The 21,119-nt window shown below is 31.5% G+C and overlaps 1 protein-coding gene across 5 annotated transcripts in view; it reads left to right on the forward strand.

Annotated features, from left to right (window-relative positions):
* The window catches only part of LOC134725567 (inositol 1,4,5-trisphosphate receptor type 1-like), a 248,363-nt gene that overhangs the window by 175,931 nt on the left and 51,313 nt on the right, over positions 1 to 21,119 (forward strand). For all 5 annotated transcript variants that reach the window (XM_063589500.1, XM_063589516.1, XM_063589525.1 and 2 more), the window contains 6 exons: positions 1,743 to 1,854; positions 6,988 to 7,035; positions 12,096 to 12,263; positions 12,489 to 12,620; positions 16,732 to 16,927; positions 18,104 to 18,342. In XM_063589500.1, the coding sequence (XP_063445570.1) occupies positions 1,743 to 1,854; positions 6,988 to 7,035; positions 12,096 to 12,263; positions 12,489 to 12,620; positions 16,732 to 16,927; positions 18,104 to 18,342 (895 nt within the window). The remainder of the gene's footprint in view (positions 1 to 1,742; positions 1,855 to 6,987; positions 7,036 to 12,095; positions 12,264 to 12,488; positions 12,621 to 16,731; positions 16,928 to 18,103; positions 18,343 to 21,119) is intronic.

Below are 21,119 nucleotides of genomic sequence, written 5' to 3' on the forward strand. Positions count from 1 at the left end.
TTCCAAAAAGATTCTTAAATTTTCTGTCAATTTTTTAAAACATCTTTTTTCAAATATCTGAAGTATTCGAGCGTTGTGAGATTTGAATTATTTTGATGAGAACATTTATTCCTAAATAGGTAATTAAAGATAACTTTGGATGGACTTAATTATATAATTGCAATTGTTAATGATCTGTTTGAAATATTTGAGGCTGCCGATTCTAATCTAGAATAGTACAATTTGTAGTTCATACACTCGTGATTAGAAGGCTATTTTTATTGTATTATATGTCTCTGTTTTTATTTATGAATTTATACTTCAATTAAAATAATAAAGTATTTATCGTTACTGAATGAATCAAAAGTCATAATTCATTTAAAAGTGATCTTATCATGCTTATGCAAAATATAAAAATATAAAACAGCTATCCAGCTATTGTGCGTCCTTATTATTCCCGTTAATTAATTTTAATTAATTTTTTTTAATTTCTGTGTCTAAAACTTTGACTGACTCCCGTTTACAATTCATACAGCATACGTATGTTGTTCACACCTGCAATGCAAGTAAACCGTGAAGCCTGAATGAGGATCAAAGGATTAGAATTACATAATGCTAATCTTTTAATTACCTTGAGTTAACCTACTCATTCAACATTCTTAAGGTGTCACAAAACAATACACATTTTATTTCCACTGTACAAGCAAGTGAAAATGTTTGATGGAATGAAGCAAAAAGGTCAGAATACAAACATGTATTTTTAATACACTATTGCTCATGTCAATTTCATATGTTTGTTTAAAGTATTTGTAGAAAAAAAATCATAAAAATGTTCTATTGTATGAATTAATTTTATTATTAAAATTCGTTTTAAAATATCCACACGATCTAATTTTAAAAGTTGCATGGCTATCACTTATTTTTCGTTGGTTAATAGCTACACCAAAAGTCTTCGATGCGCTTTAAATCGCGTTATTTGATGGTTAAGGAACAAGACTTAAATGAGATATTTTCACTCCCGGAATGCATCAAAGACTTAAACTACGTCACATAAGTCAGGAAGTTTCAAGAAATAAAATTAATAATTCCCAATTCTCTTCTTTATTAGATTTCATATCAAAATAAAACTTGGTGAATATGTTTTTTATGGTTTTATGAACATAATAAGATGAAAAGTGAAAAATCGTGAATTATCCCTTTAATCACATTCCAAATTCAGAGCGGTATTAAGCTTGAATGTTGTGTCCATACTTGCCCCAACTGTTCAGGATTCAACCTCTGCGGTCCTATCAAGCTGCACCCTGGGGATTATCTGGTTGTTCTCTAACTTTAGTTTGCCTCAACCAAATGTTATGTTTGAATTCTAGTGGCTTCACTTTAACCGTTCTAGAGTAATGCCTGTTTCATTGCTGAATTTTTTATTTCCTTTCCCTTACTTAAGTTTGCTTCAACTGAATATTTTGAAACTAATACACAATGCTTTTAAATACCACCAAAAAAAATCAAGTCTGAATTGGGTGATGTCATAAGTGTGAACATGGTATTTGAAATATGAGTGCTTAAAATGACAAGGTGTACATTCTTTTTTCTATCTCAATTGCCGTTATGTTGTGTCTTTTTTTTAACAATAATAGAAATCAGAATTCGAAAATTCAAAATAAGAAGTATACCTTCATTTTCAAAGCCATTGTTCTGTAATACATTTTTTGTGGTACATGTACCAATAAGTATGAGATAATCATTGGCCTAATAACATTTTACAGGCTGATTGGACATACCAAATGTCTTTTAGAAGAAAAAGAAGAAAAGTTATGTATTAAAGTATTACAGACATTAAGAGAGATGATGACAGTAGATAATGATTATGGAGATAAGGTACATTACATTGTATTAAACAAATATTATGGAGATACGGTACATTACATTGTAATAAACAACTATTATGGAGATAAGGTACATTACATTGTATTAAACAAATATTATGGAGATAAGGTACATTACATTGTAAAAAAACAAATAGTATGGAGATACGGTACATTACATTGTAATAAACAACTATTATGGAGATAAGGTACATTACATTGTATTAAACAAATATTATGGAGATAAGGTACATTACATTGTCATAAACAAATATTTCATATTATAGTAATTCAGCTAGTTTTAGTCAACATGACATTTGTCAAACTTTCTCTCTAAATGTTTTGATGTTGTTGTTTTTTTTATAAAATATGGAAATTGGTCTGACTTCTGAAGTCTATCTGAATTATTGCTTAAGCCCTTCCCATTCAGGCATTTTAGACCTTTACTTATCGAAAAAAAGACACTATCGAAGTTTAAATGAATACTGCATTCGCATCAATGGTCATACTCATGTCATGTTGGGCTCAAATGAAAGATAATTAGTAAAATATTTCAGAAAATTAAGTTTGGAGATAATTCGTCATTTTTTGGTCACGTGGTTTATTTCCAAAAGTCACGTGACTGTTGGCGAAAAAGTGAAAAAATACGAAATCCTTGGACAAAAAGTCATGCAGAGACATATTGGTGGGCTAATAGGGTCAGGTTTTGGTGGAAACACAATGCCTCGAGTCTGTTGAAGCCATGAAAGTTATCATAGTGGAATAAATAGACGCATAATGGGCTATAGGCCTTGAAAAATAGATGTCCGTAACATTCAAAATAACTGATTTTTGACACCATTATTGTCCGATTTCAAACTTGGACCCTAGTTATTGGTCTAATTCGTTTTCAATCAATCAGCAACTTAAACTTTAATTTAACAAGTGAAAATTCATTGAATTACCAATGCTAGCTTGATCTGGGACACCCTTGACCGAGCCCGATGAAGCCAAGGGAAAAAAAGGGGGGGGGGGGCAATTTGGCACACACATTCTTTGAAAAAAAAATTGTAGGTTTTCTTTTTGAAATTGAAAGTAAAGTTAAGTTAAGTTAAGTTACATTTAATATAGGAAATTATTTTTCCAACTCCGGCAGTGAGATTCAAACCCTCAATCTTAGCGCCTTGGGATAGATCATCGTACCCCTGTGCCACTGGCATTGTTATGAATTTATTGAAATTTAAGTAATTAAGTCTACTGCTACGGAAGAAATTCAAAAAAAAAATAATATTAAGATTCTCACCCAGTTTTTTTTTCCATTTGGAATTATGTGTTCAGATGATAATTTTTTGTTGCCAAATGCATGATTTTTACGCAAATCTAGGAGGAATCCACTCTTTACAATGTCATTTTTTCATTGAAATATACATGTTCCTTTATTCAAACAAAAGTGTTTTCAACTTTATCATACCCCAACACTTACGAAACCATGTTTTGTTACATCTATTTCAACTTTGCAAAAAAAATTTAGAATATTTAAGTGGTTTTTGTCTCTTTTCTCATAATATCTCTAAGAAATGACTTCGGATTTGTAGCTCATTTCAAGTTTGTGAGTGCGCTTCTACTCTAAAAATTACATTTGCAACTAGTGTACAAGTTAGAACTATTAGTTTAATACTATTCTTCAAAAACTCACTGCACAGTTATTGAGAAAAGTCATAAATCCTCTTCAAAGAGCAGTTTTCTTTGCCCTTCTTTTTGAGAATTTTCCTCAAAATTCGAAGAAAAATAAATGGTTTTTACAGAAGAATTACACATCAGTAAGAGGCGAATTATTTATTAACTAATAACGATAGAGGTTTGCTGCACATTAAATCGCATTGCTGGTTATCTAAGGATTAGTTTGAGCCCTTAACCACATCTGTACGTCAGCAAATGGCTATGGAAACAGTCTAAATGCCCCCAAAAAATCTTGAAAGTGGCTTCACCGGTAAGCTGTACCGGTGTGAATGGGAAGGGGTTAATGGTTAATTTTACTGCTGTCTTCAGTATTTAACTGTTAATTTTGCTAATTTTTATTAGTTTAGGTATTTGCTTTGAAGATTTTCATGAAGCTAGTTCATCAAGACCATTAACAATATTTTTTTTTATTTTTTACAATGAGTACTTCAGACATACTTATTCGTTTACATGATAAAAACCTTTGATAGGAAAACTGACATTCCTAGTCAATTGAGGTTGGAGTCCAGTGCACCCGCACAAAGTGGGTTCAAACTCACAACTTCAGTGTTGACTGGCTAGTGATAACAGTAGTAGAACTAATAAGGGCCCCGCCAAAGGCAGGTCGCTCTACAGTGATCAGTCTGTCTGTCCGTCCGTAACACTTTCGTGTCCGCTCCATATCTAGAGAACCATTATGATTTCATACTTAATACTTAACATGATTATTAACCAACACCAGAGGGTGTGTCATGTTGTATGTACAACTTCCTAGGTCAAAGGTCAAGGTCAAAAACTTTGGTTTCAGTTGACAACCCGGTGTCCTGTGGTGAAGATCGTGTCCGCTCCATATCTAGATAACCATTATGATTTCAAAGTTAATACTTGACAGCTATTTTAACAACCACCAGAGAGCGTGTCATGATGTATGTACAACTTCCTAGGTCAAAGGTCAAGGTCAAAAACTTTGGTTTCGAGTTGACAACCCCGTGTCCTGTGGTGAAGATCGTGTCCGCTCCATATCTAGATAACCGTTATGATTTCATAGTTTATACTTGACATCCATTTTAAACACCACCAGAGGGCGTGTTATGTTGTATGTACAACTTCCTAGGTCAAAGGTCAACGTCAAAAAAACTTTGGTTTGGAGTTGACAACCCTGTGTCCTGTGGTGAAGATTGTGTCTGCTCTATATCTTGAGAACCGTTATGATTTCAAATATTATACTTGACATCCATTTTAACCAACACCAGAGGGTGTGTCATGATGTATGTACCACTTCCTATGTCAAAGGTCTGTCTGTCTGTTGGTCTGTCCATCACTAACAAATTTGATCCACACTATATTTTGAGAGGACAGCTGTTATTATTTCATACTTTATACCTGACAAACATTTTCAACTTAACATATATATTAACCAACACCAGAGAATGTGTCATAATGTATGCATCCTAGGTCTAAGGTCAGTCTGTCGGTCTGTCCATCCGTTCGTTGTTCTTAACAAATTGTGTCCGCTCTACCTCTCGAGAACTGTTAATATTTCATACTTTATACTTGGTGGGTCATAATATATTGAAGGCATAATTCTAAAAATATGTGACAAACATCAATTTGGCAGCACCTTTAAACATTGTTCAAACATCAATCCATATACTGTAAATTCAGAAATTATTGCGAGGTTTTTATTATTGCGAAAAATGCGACTGAGTTGTAAACGCAATAATTTCAACTCGCACTTTTTATATTTTATATGAATTTAAAAGGAGTTTTTCTCAAAATCGTAAAAATTAAAATCGCATTTAAGTCTCAAATGACAAAATCGCAATAATAAATGCACGCATTAATTTCTGAATTTACAGTATCCAGAAGTCACCTTAGAGTAGTCAACAACGAGTTCACATCATGCAGTCATATCACTATTAGACCCTGTTCACACTAGTATTTTTGTTTTATCGATCTAATTTGAATCGATCTAAATAAAACCAGTTAGTGTTCACATTATCTTTAGTCATATCGATCTCTATCAGTCTAATCTGAACCACTGCGTTCACAATACAATTAAAAACGCAATCGGTCTAACCTTTTTGCCCGTAAAACTGTAAACAATGTGTATAAATAGAACTGATTTATCAAATTCATGTAATGATACACTGATACACACACTGGAAAAAATTGGATAAACTAATCATTTCTCTTGAATCACAAGTTAAAATTTTGATACTGGTTTTATTACAGTTTTCTTTAATTTTGAAAAAAATAACTGTAGCAACGAAGTTACAAGACGCCGGAAATACTGCGGTTCCTGCAAAGAAAACATCAACATAATAAAAAAAAAAGACAGATTTCGCAAATCTATGCTATGACGAAGACAACATCTTTACAGTTTGGTTTAAAGGTCTTTTAACAGAGAAATATGGGTTAAACAACGAACCTCTGAGATAGTTTTGCCGCTATACATGCACATACCTTTTTTTTCGATTCAATCGTACTAGTTTAAACCATTCTCTGCGTTCACATCTAAAGTAAGATCGGTTTACCTTTAGATCGATTCAAACTAAACTACCTCTTTTGGTGTTTTAGTTTAGACCGATTGAAGATCGATTCAATGCGTTCACATTAGCCCTTAAACCGATCTAAAGTGAACCAGTCTAGTTTAAATCGATAAAAATGTCCTAGTGTGAACGGGTCTTATACTATGAAAGTAAGATGAGAATATTTATCAGTTTTAACTTAAAATCTTAGATCAAAATCACACATGAGACTATGTAATAACTTCAAATAATGCTTCATATCAGATTATCCATACAACTTATTCACCCCACGTTATTGACAGCGGGGCCCACAGAGATGGCTCCCATCTCAATGATATCTAGTTAGACCACTTGGCCACCATAATCTAGCAATTAAAAATGTATAATTGATTTTCCAAAACATTGTTAATAATTTCAGTATTAATTGTTTAAAATGATGTACTACACTATATAGAAGTTGGGCAATTTAATTAGGCTAAACTTATCCAAATTCATAATTTCTACTTTTTAAAAGATTTTATAAGCCTGTCAGAGGAGCAGAACATTTTTAATAGTCTTCACTATTTCATCACAGTTATGATACTCATCAAATAATTCTAGAGTGGGTTTTTTGCAGATTTCATTTGGCATGTATTATCTGTTAATGCTGATGAATAATAAACTGCTATGGAATATAACAGCATCATTAAGCTGAACAAAAAGTTACTGATGTCATCTTGGTCTGAAAAGGCTTTGAAAATGAAATAGTTAATAGCAAAATTAGTAAAATGTGGATTTGGCAATTTTTTCTCAAGTTGGTGTTGCATTATAAAAATCAAACCGAGAAAGAAATCAGTAAACAATTTAATATTGCCTTTTATTTGTACATCCTTCCTTGTATAATATGTATAACATTCTATTTGCTGTGGCACTTAAAGGTGGATGTGAAAACTTTGGGTAAAAAAGAATTGGATGATCATCGAAGGGTAAGATGCATGATGGGAATATTGTAATGAGTATTTATAGCATGTGTTTTTACATATTTTTATTTCTATTTATGTAGACATATAGTGTCCCAATTATACAATGATAGCTTATTAATATGGTGGCAACAGTTTGCTAAATTTTCTTATTGAATGTTTGTTATAAGATTTAAGGAAGAAGATAATATAACAACAACAAAACACAAACATGAAAATAAATCAATGTAATGTAAGGTCCACGGTTGATTTTTTTATTTAATAGAATTTAATTGTTTCAATACCATACCTATATTCATTGAAAAAGATATATATATATATCTTTTTTTAAGGTAGATTTTAGTTTTTTAAAGTTTAGACATACTCAAGTTGCTTTTATTCTCAAATGCATAACAATTGTATAGAATTTTATTTACACCTTCTGTAGACCTAAGGAATACTCTCTAAAGTTTTTCAATTATATTGAATTATACACAATTACCATTATATCACACACTAGTGATGTTAAATAGATAAGGCTTGCTACCACAAACTTTTTACTAAATTTGTCTGTTCGTTGTCCACATGTCGTACAATAACTCAAAAGCGCACTAACCAATTTGCATGAAACTGGTGAATTGTTTAAATCTATTGATGTGAACTCTCTTTCTTTTTCTTTTTTTTAATAATTTAAGACTTTATGTTTCAGACTTGTGAGTGTTATTCATTAAAAAAGCAGATTTAATGAAACTGTGGTGAATTGATTATATATCTGTTTACAGGATAATGATTTGCTTTTTAATTTATTTAAAAAAAAAATTGTGTTTCCTAGTCATGGGGTTAAGATCATTAAAAAAGAAGGGATTTTCCAGTTTTCAGAAAATGACTCAAAATTAAAGTGCATAAAGATGTACTTAGGTGAGGTTTGGGAAATTGGTGTAAAATATTGGGACTCCTTGGTATTTTTCCATCAATACAGGGTAAAATATTTTGCCCCATAACACCCATGTTTCTTTGTATAAAAGACTTCAATAGCTCATAAAATGCCATTTTTCAAAAAAAAATTCTTAATTTTTGTTCTATCGATTTGAAACACAAATAATACCTATAAAAATGTAAGGTAAAAGTCTGAGTGAGCCTTTTCACGCTTTTTTTAAAAACTCAAATATCTCTAAAGGAGGCCCATGACCTATCAATATGTTTATCATATTTTGTTCCTTAACTTGTGCTCTTTCAAAATGTAGTATCAATTTTAATTTCTTGATTTTTTAAGTTTCACCATAGTACATCCTTAAAGCAGTTTTCATGAAATTTTAGTGACAGCTATTTACCTAAGCCCCATTATTTTATTTTTTTTATAAATTTCCAATATGACATTTAAGAGTTCTGGAATGTTATTCTTTGAAAAGGCAATAGGTGTAATATTTTCTCATGGCGCAGCTGTTAATTCAATACTGCTATTTGTAGAGTATTCTGTTGATTTTTATAGGACGGCAAAAATTAAAAATTTATTGGTCTTATATTGGTATCACTTTGTCGTTGTCGTCGTCGTCCTCAGTGTTGTCTGAAGACACTTAGTTTCCAGACAATAACTTTACTTTAAGTGAATAGAATGAAATTTTAATACAAGGCTTGAAACCACAAATGGAAGGTTGAGAGTGATTTTTGGGGTCACAGTCTCAACAATTTAGGAACAAGGGGTCCAAAATGGGTCAAAATAAGTATTTATCTAGTTTCAAGACAATAACTTGTGTGTAAGTGTATTGATCTTTCTGAAATTGTAACACAAGGTTCCATACTAAAAAAGGAAGTTTGGGATTGATGATTGGGGTTAAAGCACAAACTGTTTATGATTTAGGGGCCAAAAAGGGGCCAAAAACAACACTTTTCTAATACTTTATATAAATTGCTTTTTTCTTGACCAATTTCAATGGGGTTTTATTCTTGAATTCTTGGGGTTTCTTTGATATGCTGAATCTAACCATGTATTAGGTGTTTTGAATTTGGAACCGGTTCTTAAATTGGCCCACATGAGGTCCAAAGGGTCCAAAATTAAACTTTGTTAAAGTGTTTACAATTGTTTTGTTGTGGAATTAATTTATCATTTTGGATAATGTTTACTAGTTATGATTATTTTAAAGTGTAAATTGTTGATTGTGAACAATTTTTCATAGATTATTGTATTTAGTTCACAATTTTCTCTCTTTTAAATGTAAATCATTATGTATTTACTGAAGAAAAAAATATCCTACTGGATTTTAATGGAGGGTGGGGGTCAAAAAGTTTAGGTTTTTACAAATGAGAATACTGATAATTATGATTGATTTAAATGCTTTATGAAACACAGCATATCAAGTTCAGTGTATAATTATTGTATTTTTATATTTATGAATGCAATATAGAATTATGTCTATTTTTTACAAACCTTTTTTGTGAATCATCATTTATTATGTTTCCCCTTTTAACTAATTTGTTTGTGTTTGGGTTGCTTTAATCATGTTTCTCATTTGAATTCATAAAGACTAACTTCCATAGCAGTATATGTTATGTTTTATCAGTACAGTATAAACATATTATATTATTGAACTCATACTTTGAACATTTGGATCATCCTTAAATGTGTTTTTGTCTCGCCTTGACAGAGTCAAAAAGTGAGACATAGGTATGCTGTTTCTGGAGGAGATGGCGTCAACAATGTATTAGTTTCTGGTTAGGTCTAGTTTATGGTGACCAACAAGTGGTAGGTCAATCATATTTGGTATCCAGTTGTATAAGCATTGGCACATCTCATTTCCATGGAGATTATTTAGCCCTGCCCCTTCAGTCATGGTCTATTGACTTCGAAACTTTCGCTTATTTAACATGTATTAATTAGTGATTAGGTCAGTTTATGTGGAACCACAAGTGGTAGGTCAATGATATTTGGTATGCAGTTGTATAAGCATTGGCACATCTCATTTCCATGGAGATAATTTGGCTCCACCACCTTAGTCATGGTCTATTGACTTTGAAAATCTTTCTAAGTTATCAGTCTTAGTTTGTGATTAGGTCATTTCAAGGGGAACCATTAGTGGAAGGCCAATGCTAATTGACTTTGAAACTTGTCTTAGTTTACATGTATTCAGTTTGTGATATCATTAGATCAGTTTAAGATGAACTGCTAATGTTAAGTCAATGATATTTGGTATGAATATTTATTGGCATCTGCAAGTATCATTTCCATGGAGATTATTTAGCCCCACCCCCTCGTCATGGTTCATTGACTTTGTGAAACTTTTTCATAGTTTACAAGTTAATGTTTGTATTTAGGTTTGGGAATGTCAGCCATGTAGTTGAGAGGAAAAATAAAGAACTGAAGAAGGCCATTGGCCGAAACGTCTTGAAAAATTGGTTTATTTAAACAATTATATAAAGTATGTTCCCTATTGGAATTTTGAAAACAAGGAATGACTTATAATAAGTCAATGGTATTTGGTATGCAGTTGTATTAGCATTGGCACATCTGATTTACATGGAGATTGTTGAGCCATGATACTCAGTCATGGTTCATTGACTTTGAATATTTGCATTTTTTGTGTAAGATGTTACAGTATTGCTATTTTGATTTCAACATTTGCATAATCAAAATTACAAAAAGGCGAGACATATATCTGTGATAACAGTTTATTAGTATATTTAAATGGTTTCTCATTGAGGTCGCAGCAGTAATAGCTTAACATATATTTACATCAATGTCTCACAATAATTAGGGCCCCGACTAAAAGTCGGGTCGCCCTATAGTGATCAGTCTGTCCGTCCGTCCGTCTGTCTGTCCGTCCGTCCGTAACACTTATGTGTCCGCTCCATATCTAGAGAACCATTATGATTTCATACTTAATACTTAACATGATTATCAACCAACACCAGAGGGTGTGTCATGTTGTATGTACAACTTTCTAGGCCAAGGGTCAAGGTCAAAAACTTTGGTTTTAGTTGACAACCCTGTGTCCTGTGGTGAAGATCGTGTCCGCTCCATATCTAGATAACCATTATGATTTCAAAGTTTATACTTGACATCCATTTTAACAACCACCAGAGGGCGTGTCATGATGTATGTACAACTTCCTAGGTCAAAGGTCAAGGTCAAAAACTTTGGTTTAGAGTTGACAACCCCCGTGTCCTGTGGGATTGTGTCCGCTCCATATCTAGATAACCGTTATGATTTCAAAGTTTATAGTTGACATCCATTTTAACCACCACCAGAGGGCGTGTCATGATGTATGTACAACTTCCTAGGTCAAAGGTCAAGGTCAAAAACTTTGGTTTAGAGTTGACAACCCCCGTGTCCTGTGGGATTGTGTCCGCTCTATATCTTGAGAACCATTATGATTTCAAATATTATACTTGACATCCATTTTAACCAACACCAGAAGGTGTGTCATGATGTATGTACCACTTCCTATGTCAAAGGTCTGTCTGTCTGTTGGTCTGTCCATCGCTAACAAATTTGATCCACACTATATTTTGAGAGGACAGCTGTTATTATTTCATACTTTATACCTGACAAACATTTTCAACTTAACATATATATAAACCAACACCAGAGAATGTGTCATAATGTATGCATCCTAGGTCTAAGGTCAGTCTGTCGGTCTGTCCATCCGTTCGTTGTTCTTAACAAATTCTGTCTGTCTACCTCTCGAGAACCGTTAATATTTCATACTTTATACTTGGTGGGTCATAATATATTGAAGGCATAATTCTAAAAATATGTGACAAATATCAATTGGGCAGCACCTTTAAACATATTGTTCAAACATCAATCCATATATCCAGAAGTCACCTTAGAGTAGTCAACAATTAGTTCACATCATGCAGTCATATCACTATTATACTATGAAAGTAAGATGATAATATTTATCAGTTTTAACTTAAAATCTTAGATTGAAATCACACATGAGACTATGTAATAACTTCAAATAATGCTTCATATCAGATTATCCATACAACTTATTTACCCCACGTTATTGACAGCGGGGCCCACAGAGATGGCTTCCATCTCAATGATATCTAGTTTCATCTAGTTTTTGTTTTAATTGTTGTAACAGGGAGAGGCTCTAAGGCAATGTCTGTTGACAAAGTATTACGAAAAAGCACCAATGAGGGGACAAAGAGATGGTGGAAATAAACTGGCTTTGTCTGGAAGACCTGGTGCTGATAACAATTCAAGATCCAGCATGTTTGGTAGAGAAAGAATGAGTCTTTATGATATTCAGGTAGGAAGATTAAGACAAATCAACAAAGCTTATAACCTGTAAATTGTAGGCTCTGAGGACCATCTGATCACTAAAAAGACAAAGATGTAGATACAGAATTGTTCCTACTTTTCTAAAGGACATTTTTCTTTCAACCACTGAACTACAGGCTTCTGACTTGGGACAGGCACATATCAAAAATAAGTAGAGCTCACATTAAAATGATCCTTTACTCTTTTTTTTCAGTGCCATTTAGCCAAAGAAGGAGCAGCGGATTTGATTGTTGATTTGATAATGAAAGAAACTAACAGCAAAATATTTCAGGAGACCGTGGAACTTGGCATTGCATTGTTGGAAGGTGGTAACCCAGTTATTCAGGTTAGTTCTAAATATTCCTACACTAGATAATTTTGTTTAGATGATCACTGGTTCACATGTCAGTTTTGAATTGTTGCAGTAACAGTTAAACCACATTAACAGTCACCTTTCAGTGATCACTGTCTGAAGCAGGTCCACCAACTTTTCTCTCCAAGAATATTACAACATAGTATTTTGTTATAATAAAACACCCATGCAACCACGCATCCCATATTGCATTATAGGACCCGACACCATTTTAGTGTTTACGGGAGTTAAGCTTGGGATTGTCATTTTAAGATGCATTATTTGAAATAATGAAATATGAAAATTATTCATGTACATATTGATATATTTTAATTCTTCTTCAATAGATCTAGTTATTATGACAGATCTGCCATCATCAGGGGTCCAACTGTCAATTTGATGTTAAAGTCTTTAACTTTAATCTTCTAAGCATATCTCCAATATTTTTATGTTTGCTTTACGCAAAATTGGTGCGGTATTGAATATTTGTACACAAACTTGTCAAACGGTAATAAATGCCAGTGTTTCATTATACGTTTCTTTATTTTACGTATTTATGGATTATATTTAGTTATTAAAACTAATGGAATATTTCATTTTTCTTTTGATTTTTTTCGTTGTAGTAATTCAGTACGGTCAACTGATAAAGCATCAGTGATACTATCATCTATTTCCACATTATCATAACCCCTATCTAATAATTTCACTTTCTAATAATTTCACTTTGAAATTAGTTAGATTGTTTATTAATTTGTTATGGTCACTTGTGTTTCTAATTTGCTGTATTGCTTCACCTTTAATAATTCCTCTGAATACATGCTGTGAGTGACAGCTATTTCTGTGTAGAAACAGATAAGAATTGATTTCTTTAAAATGAATTTCAAGGTCATGAATGCCATGTGTGTAAATCTTGTTATAATAAAACACCCATGCAACCATGCATCCCATATTGCATGATAGGACAGAATATTTTCTGCAAGTTTACAAACAGGAATCTGTCATTTTTTTATGTCACTCCAATGTTAATATTTAACAAATTGCTGCAATCCCAGTCAAGGTAGATGATGGAATATTAATGTTTCTCTTTGATATTTCTCATAATTGACTCCTTAATACAGGCTTGACTGAACTTTGTATCCAGTCTCAAACTTGTTCATTTTTGTGTCGTCTGCAACTTTCAGACATAGGGATTAAAACCTGATATCAAGGGCATAAACTATTTGTATAAAAGAAGGACGAAATATAACAGAGGGACAGTCAAACTCATAAATCGAAAATAAACTGACAATGCCATGGCTAAAAATGAAAAAGACAAACAGACAAACAAAAGTACACATGACACAACATATGAAACTAAAGAATAAGCAACACAAACCCCACCAGAAACTGGGGGTGATCTTAGGTACTCCGGAAGGGTAAGCAGACCCTGCTCCACATGTGGCACCCGTCGTGTTGCTCATGTTATAACAAATCCGGTAAATAATCTAATTTGGTAGGTCACATTCATGAAAGAGAATGGGATTGTAGTAACGACGTTCTTGGACATTTCTTGGTTCAGTTTTGGTGGTTGAAAACCATATCTCAGATACTATAAGCAATAGGTCTAGTATATTTTGATGTATGGAAGGATTGTAAGATGTACATGTCCAACTAGCAGGTGTCAACTGACCTATACTTCATTTTCATGGTTCAGTGGTTAAAGTAAAGTTTTAGTGTTTCGGTCTGTTTTCTTATACTGTATGTAATAGGTCTACTTGTATATATACATGTATATAGGTCTCTGCCGTGGTTCATTGAGAATGTATGAGTAAAATCACAAATTTATTTTTCAATTAGATTGTTCTCGAACAAAGGAAGAAATTCGTCATCATCACAATTGTTGGGTATAATGTATAATAATGTGAACATGGTTCTGACAGTGCTTTATGCCATATTTCTTGTTCCGACATGTATGTTATATATGCCACTGGACGTACACTAATTATCATGGCTCTAAAGGATGTGAATATTTTCCAGGACAACAATGGAGTAGCAAAGTTTCAAATTAATTTCAGGAATTATTTCCTTTCTTGGTATTCAATAACAGAAATTTAAAGAACGAACTGCTTGTCCGCTTTAGTGATATTCTTGCCAGTTAAAACAGACTTCTAGTTCAGTCAAACTAAGATTTAACCTCAAACTAATTGCAACAGAAATTTTTTTAGTTCTAATCTTTAGTATTATGCCCTTTATAAACACAGAAAAAAGTCCAATAAAATCTAACTTGAGGAAAACTAAAAATCAGCATTTTTAATTTCCTATGGAAATTAACATTGGGAAGGGAGATAACTCTTGCAAAAATTAGTCTTTTTTGGTCAGTTCTTGGGTTGTTTTTCTTGAAATTTATGTATAGTATGATACTTTGATGGGGTTATAAGTTTGTATTTGACTAAATTATATAATCTTCATCTCATGAAATGTACAAAACCGAAGTGTTATGGGTAGTTTTTTTATTTTTTTGTACATTTTTCATGCAAGAAATTGCAAATTTGAAGCTTTCTAACCATTTTGAAAAAATAATGTGAAAATTTGATATTGTTTTTATTTGTATATTATATTTTTTCAACAACTAACTTATCTTAAGAAACTTTAAATCACAAAAAGAAGAATACATGCTTAATTATTTTTATTCAATTTGAGATTCTTTACCTTGACATGTTGAAAAATTCAATAAATGGTTAACTAATAAATTACGAAATCTAGATTATAGCTTGATAAAATATATGAAAACACCTTTAGAGTTGTTTGTTATACTCTAAAGACCGCTAAAAAATCAAGAATCAATACATTCTGATGAATAGAAGCGGTAAAATTATAATTTTGTATCAATTTTTATTGATATTTCTGCCTTTTTTGCAAGAGTTATTTCCTTTTTCAATGCAAATCTCCATAGGAATTTTAAATGGTGATTTTTTTAGTTTTCCTCAAGTTAGATTTTTTGGGACTTTTTTCTGTGTATATTTGGGGTATAATGCTAAAGATTAAAACTCAAAAATCTTCTGTTGCAATTACTTTCAGGTTAGGGTCAAATTTATGCTAGATTGACTGGACTATTCTGATTAAATTCAAAAATAGAGAAAGATGACATTAAATTGGTTATGTCTTTTATTTAATTCATTATAGGTCAAATAGCTGAAGTATTATTATACGTTGAGAGACGAAGACTATTTTAATAAGGACATTCCCGATTATGTATAAATATTGTTTATGTTTTTCACACCTGAAAAGAAAATTTGTTTGTAATTTTTCGATTCCATTTCAAGAAGATCCTTGAATTTCCTGTCAAGTTTTTAAACATCTTTTTTTCAAATAGCTGAAGTATTTATGGGTTGTTAGATTTGAAATAATTTGATGAGAACATTTATTCCTGCAGAATAGGTAAATAAAGTTCGTTTGGGATGGACCAAATTAAATAATTGCAATTTGAAATGATCTGTTTCAAATATTCAAGATTACCGATTCCAATTTAAAATAGTATAATTTTTGGTTCATACACTCTTGTTAGAAGGCTTTTATTATTTATAAATTTATTCAATTAAATTAGTTCAGTATTTCATCATTAAAAAAGTAATCAGTGTTTTTATAGACTAGCTCAAATCATCATCCAAATGATAAGTAGATAGAAAACTGGCAAAATAGAATGTTGACACAAGATGTTGGTAAAAAATTACGGACTTATAAATTGTTTAAAGACAGTTATGGAAAGACTGTGTTTTATGTGTAATGATAACATAGAAGACGAAAAACTTGTAATATTATCATGCCCTTTATATGCAGATTTGCGCTTTTGTCTATATAGCGAAGCTATGAAATATAATGTAGATTTTAATGATTTGTCTGATGATGATAAATTTGTTTATTTATTTAAAAACATTAATTGTTATGATATGGTTGCCAAAACCTGCTTTGATATTTTAAGTAGAAGAAATACGTTTTTATATTCTTAAAATGAAATTATTTTAATAATCGTATGTATTTTAACTAGTTTTATATAGAAATTGTTTATATATAAGATTATGCATATGATTTGAATATTTTCATAATTCAGCTTCAATCTTCATTTCAGAGATCTGTTTACAACAGGTTGCTAAAAGACAAAAACTCTGATGTATTTTTCAAAGTATTTTACAACAAGATGTTTAAAGCAAGCGAGGAGATTAAATCAACGGTAACAGTTAATACCAGCGATGGAGAAAAAAGAAGTGATGAGCAGAAAGAATTACAAACTAAAGATGCTACCGGAGGACTGAAGAGAGGCAGAGGTAAAGATTGATCACCTCACAGATTATAGTTATTTGTCTCCTAGTTCACACATATTTTGTACCAACACTGAAGTTCACACTCTGTTATTGTGTGGAAGCTTACTCATTTTGCTCAACTTTTCTTTTTCTGTGTAGTTTTGTGGACTATCATTTATCTGTTATTTTTTATTTTAACCTTGTCTGATTATCTTTTCATTTGCACACTTGTTAACTTCACTAATCGTTTATGATCACACAGGATGACACAGATAAAAAAAATACAGGAAACATGATCCTGTACAATGGCAAGATTAAATTTGTACAGAATTTCAAGAAAGAAAAAAGAATCCTAAAAAAAAATCTACAAGTCTTGTTGCAAACTAAAGATCACTAAAAAGTAACAAATGGATATTTATAAAAAAAATTACAGCACAAAATATAACATCAAGCAAATATTTTTGATACATTTAAGTTTAAAAAAAAATACATTGTTATCTTATTCTATGTTTATAAAATGTTTTCAAAGGGATAGATAAGCACATAGTGTCGTCTTAGATTTAAATAAATGTAAAATTTGTATTGCTAAAAAAAAACTTTATAATGTTTTAAAGTATTCAATATAACATAATCATCAAGGAAGAACTATGGTTTACTTGTGACCCTTGCAATATTTAATTATATATTAATACCCAGTATTACAGTTGTAAAACTTTAATCAACTTTTTATGCTCCATGAATTTAGATATGATTTATAGGGTAGATAGTTCATTGTAATTTAATGTCCTCCTCTTTACTAAAATCTAGATTTAATCAGGGTATGGTGATGGAAATTGCTTAAGTGTTTTTCATGAATTGTATATGCAACTATACCATTTGAATCATTATTGCTTTTTTTTTTAAAGAAAAATGACACTAGAAAAACATCAGGTTTTGTTTGTTGTGCCCTTTTACAATGTTCACTGAGACAACTTACTTAGGGTGCTTTCAACAAACTGAGATTTAAACTAGATGGCTGATTCAAGATTGCTAGATGACCTTTTGATTTTTGTATAAAAATTATTCACATAGTAAATCTTGAGGAATAACATCTTCCATCACCTTGTATGTTTCTAAATCCAGTTATAAAATCAGGATGGATATTTTTAATACATGTAGTAAAAGTAAAAATCTAACTAAATCTCTTTATATGACTTACAGGTAGAAGACAAGAGTATGAGGAGGACTCAGTAGGAGGTATAAAATTTAAATCAAGACAGAATAAACAATCTGAGGAACCTGATGACCTTCAGAGAGGTCATGTTGCAGGTCAAGAGGATGCTGTAGATAAGCAGACTAAAGAAAAAGAAGACAAGAAACTGACACCAAATGTTGCAATGATGAGACCAATCCTTAGATTCCTGCAGCTCCTATGTGAAAATCATAATCGAGAACTACAGGTATAACGTCTAATCCATATTATATGAAGATATTCCATGTATTTAGCAAGTCTTTCCAGATTTAAGGTAATATTAGTACAATTAGAATTTTCAGGTTCAATTACATGACTAGACAGTACATATCAGCATTTTGTTAATTTGCTTATAGAATTATCTGTTTTCCCTGTTATTTAAAGATATTACTTTGTCAATTTAGCTGATTCACAAACCACACCTATTTATGACATCTATATTTTATTGATAGTGGTCAAATTAAATTCTCATGAATACTCAAAGTAAAGGAAGGGGTATTACAAAAATTTATACTCTAAGAAATTTGGACATATAAATGGTGAAATATGCCTCAGAACTTTGTGTTTTGACTTCACTAAAAATACTAGTGCATGTGAACGTTTTATTTTAGGGTATGATTTTTTTTTAAACTTGATGTGCAAGGCTCAACATGTTCAAGATGGCACAGGTTTAAGGTTTTAGTGGAGTTCCTATTGGAAATTGCATTGTCTATATTTACAGAAATGTAACTTTAAAAAATGACTAGATACAATAAATAATGATATAAAATGATCATTTCAGCTTTTCTCATCCATCATTCACTTTTCTAAAAAATCTTCTCTAAAACCACTGGGCCAAATTTAGTCAAGCTCGGCCTCAATCATCATTGGGATATCCAGTATGCAAATGTGTCCAATGACCCTTCCAAGCAACATGGCCTGCATTGCTAAAAATAGATTATAAAAAATACAAGTAGACCGAGAAAATCTAAAAGATGACAAAGTAGGTACAAAAGATTGGGACCTGGGTACTGTCTGTTTTTGTCGAGCCTTCGACTTTAGTCGAAAAAGCGAGACTAAGCGATCCTACATTCCGTCGTCGTCGTCGGCGGCGTCCACAAATATTCACTCTGTGGTTAAAGTTTTTGAAATTTTAATAACTTTCTTAAACTTTACTGGATTTCTACCAAACTTGGACAGAAGCTTGTTTATGATCATAAGATAGTATCCAGAAATAAACTTTGTAAAAATAAAATTCCATTTTTCTGTATTTTACTTTTAAATGGACTTAGTTTTTTCTGCGGGGAAACATTACATTCACTCTGTGGTTAAAGTTTTTAGAATTTTAATAACTTTCTTAAACTATCCATGGTTTGTACCAAACTTGGACAGACACTTGTTTATGATCATAAAATAGTATCCAGAAGCAAATTTTATAAAAAAATAAATCCATTTTTTCTGTATTTTACTTTTAAATGGACTTAGTTTTTTCTGCGGGGAAACATAACATTCACTCTGTGGTTAAAGTTTTTAGAATTTGAATAACTTTCTTAAACTATCCTTGGTGTGTACCAAACTTGGACAGATGCTTGTTTATGATCATTGGATAGTATCAGAGGCAAAATTTATAAAATAATAAATCCATTTATTCCGTATTTTACCTTTAAATGGACTTAGTTTTTCTGCAGGGAAACATTACATTCACTCTGTGGTAAAAGTTTTTAAAATTTGAATAACTTTCTTAAACTATCCTGGGTTTGTACCAAACTTGGACAGAAGCTTATTTATGATCATAAGTTAGTAAATTTTGTATAAAGATAACTCCATTTTTTCTGTATTTTACTTTTAAATTGACTTAGATTTTCTTCTAGTTAACATTACATACAGTCTGTAGTTAAAGTTTTCAACACATTTATTAGATTCATTAACTGTCCTAGATTTTTACCAAACTTGGACAGAACCTTCTTACAATCATAGGATAGTATCAAGAGGAATATTTTTATTGATTTTTTGCCTCATTTTTGTTGAACCTGCGATTTACAGCAAAAGTAGGCGAGACACTGGGTTCCGCGGAACCCTTACAAATTTTTTATCAAAGCTGTAGGATGACTTTTTAAAGGAGTTATTGTCCTTAAATAAATGAGGAATGTTATCATTTTAAATGACCATTTATGGAACATATAATGATATTCTATCGGTCTTCAACAATTGGGACAATAACTCAAAAACACTTTAACTAATTTTCATGAAACTTTGGTGAATTGTTTAAACATTGATGTAAGCTCCCTTTCAATTTTTATAAATTTTAGAATTCATATAAATAGGAAATTATTGTATTGTTTTTAGCTCACATGGCACTAAAAATAGAACATAGGGGTAAAATGTAGATTTTGGCTTATGTCTCTGAAACCAAAGCATTCAGAAACAACTGAGACAAATTTAACCAAACTTGGTCACAAATAAACATTACCAGTAGGGTATTTAGTTTTTAAAAATGTGCCCAATGACCCTGCCCTGGATGGTTTCCCGATAATAACTTTAGTATAAGTAAATAGAAATCAATAAAATTTTAACACAAGGTTTATAACCACTAAAGGAAGGTTGGGATTGATTTTGGGGGAACTGCTTAGGAATTAAGGGCCAAAATAAGCATTTTTTGTAGTTTCAAGACAATAACTTCTGTTAAAGTGTATAAATCTCTCTTAAGTTTCCATACTACAAAGGGATGGTTATTATCGACTTTGGAGGGTTATGGCTTAGGAATTAGGGGCAAAAAAAGGGGAAGACAATTGAGACAATTTAAAAGCAGTGTAAGGGAGGTAATCCAAATCAATTTAAAGAACACTGATTAATTACCTCCCTTACACTGCTTTTTAATTATGTATGTAAATGATAAATTATCAGGAGGGTAAAATTAGTTGTTTTTTTTGGAGAGGGGGGGGGTCAATTCGCAACAGTATAGTGTATTGCACAAAAGCAAAAAATTGAATATAAATTCAAATCTTG

Source organism: Mytilus trossulus, chromosome 1, assembly GCF_036588685.1.
Source record: "Mytilus trossulus isolate FHL-02 chromosome 1, PNRI_Mtr1.1.1.hap1, whole genome shotgun sequence".
NCBI lineage: Eukaryota > Metazoa > Mollusca > Bivalvia > Mytilida > Mytilidae > Mytilus > Mytilus trossulus.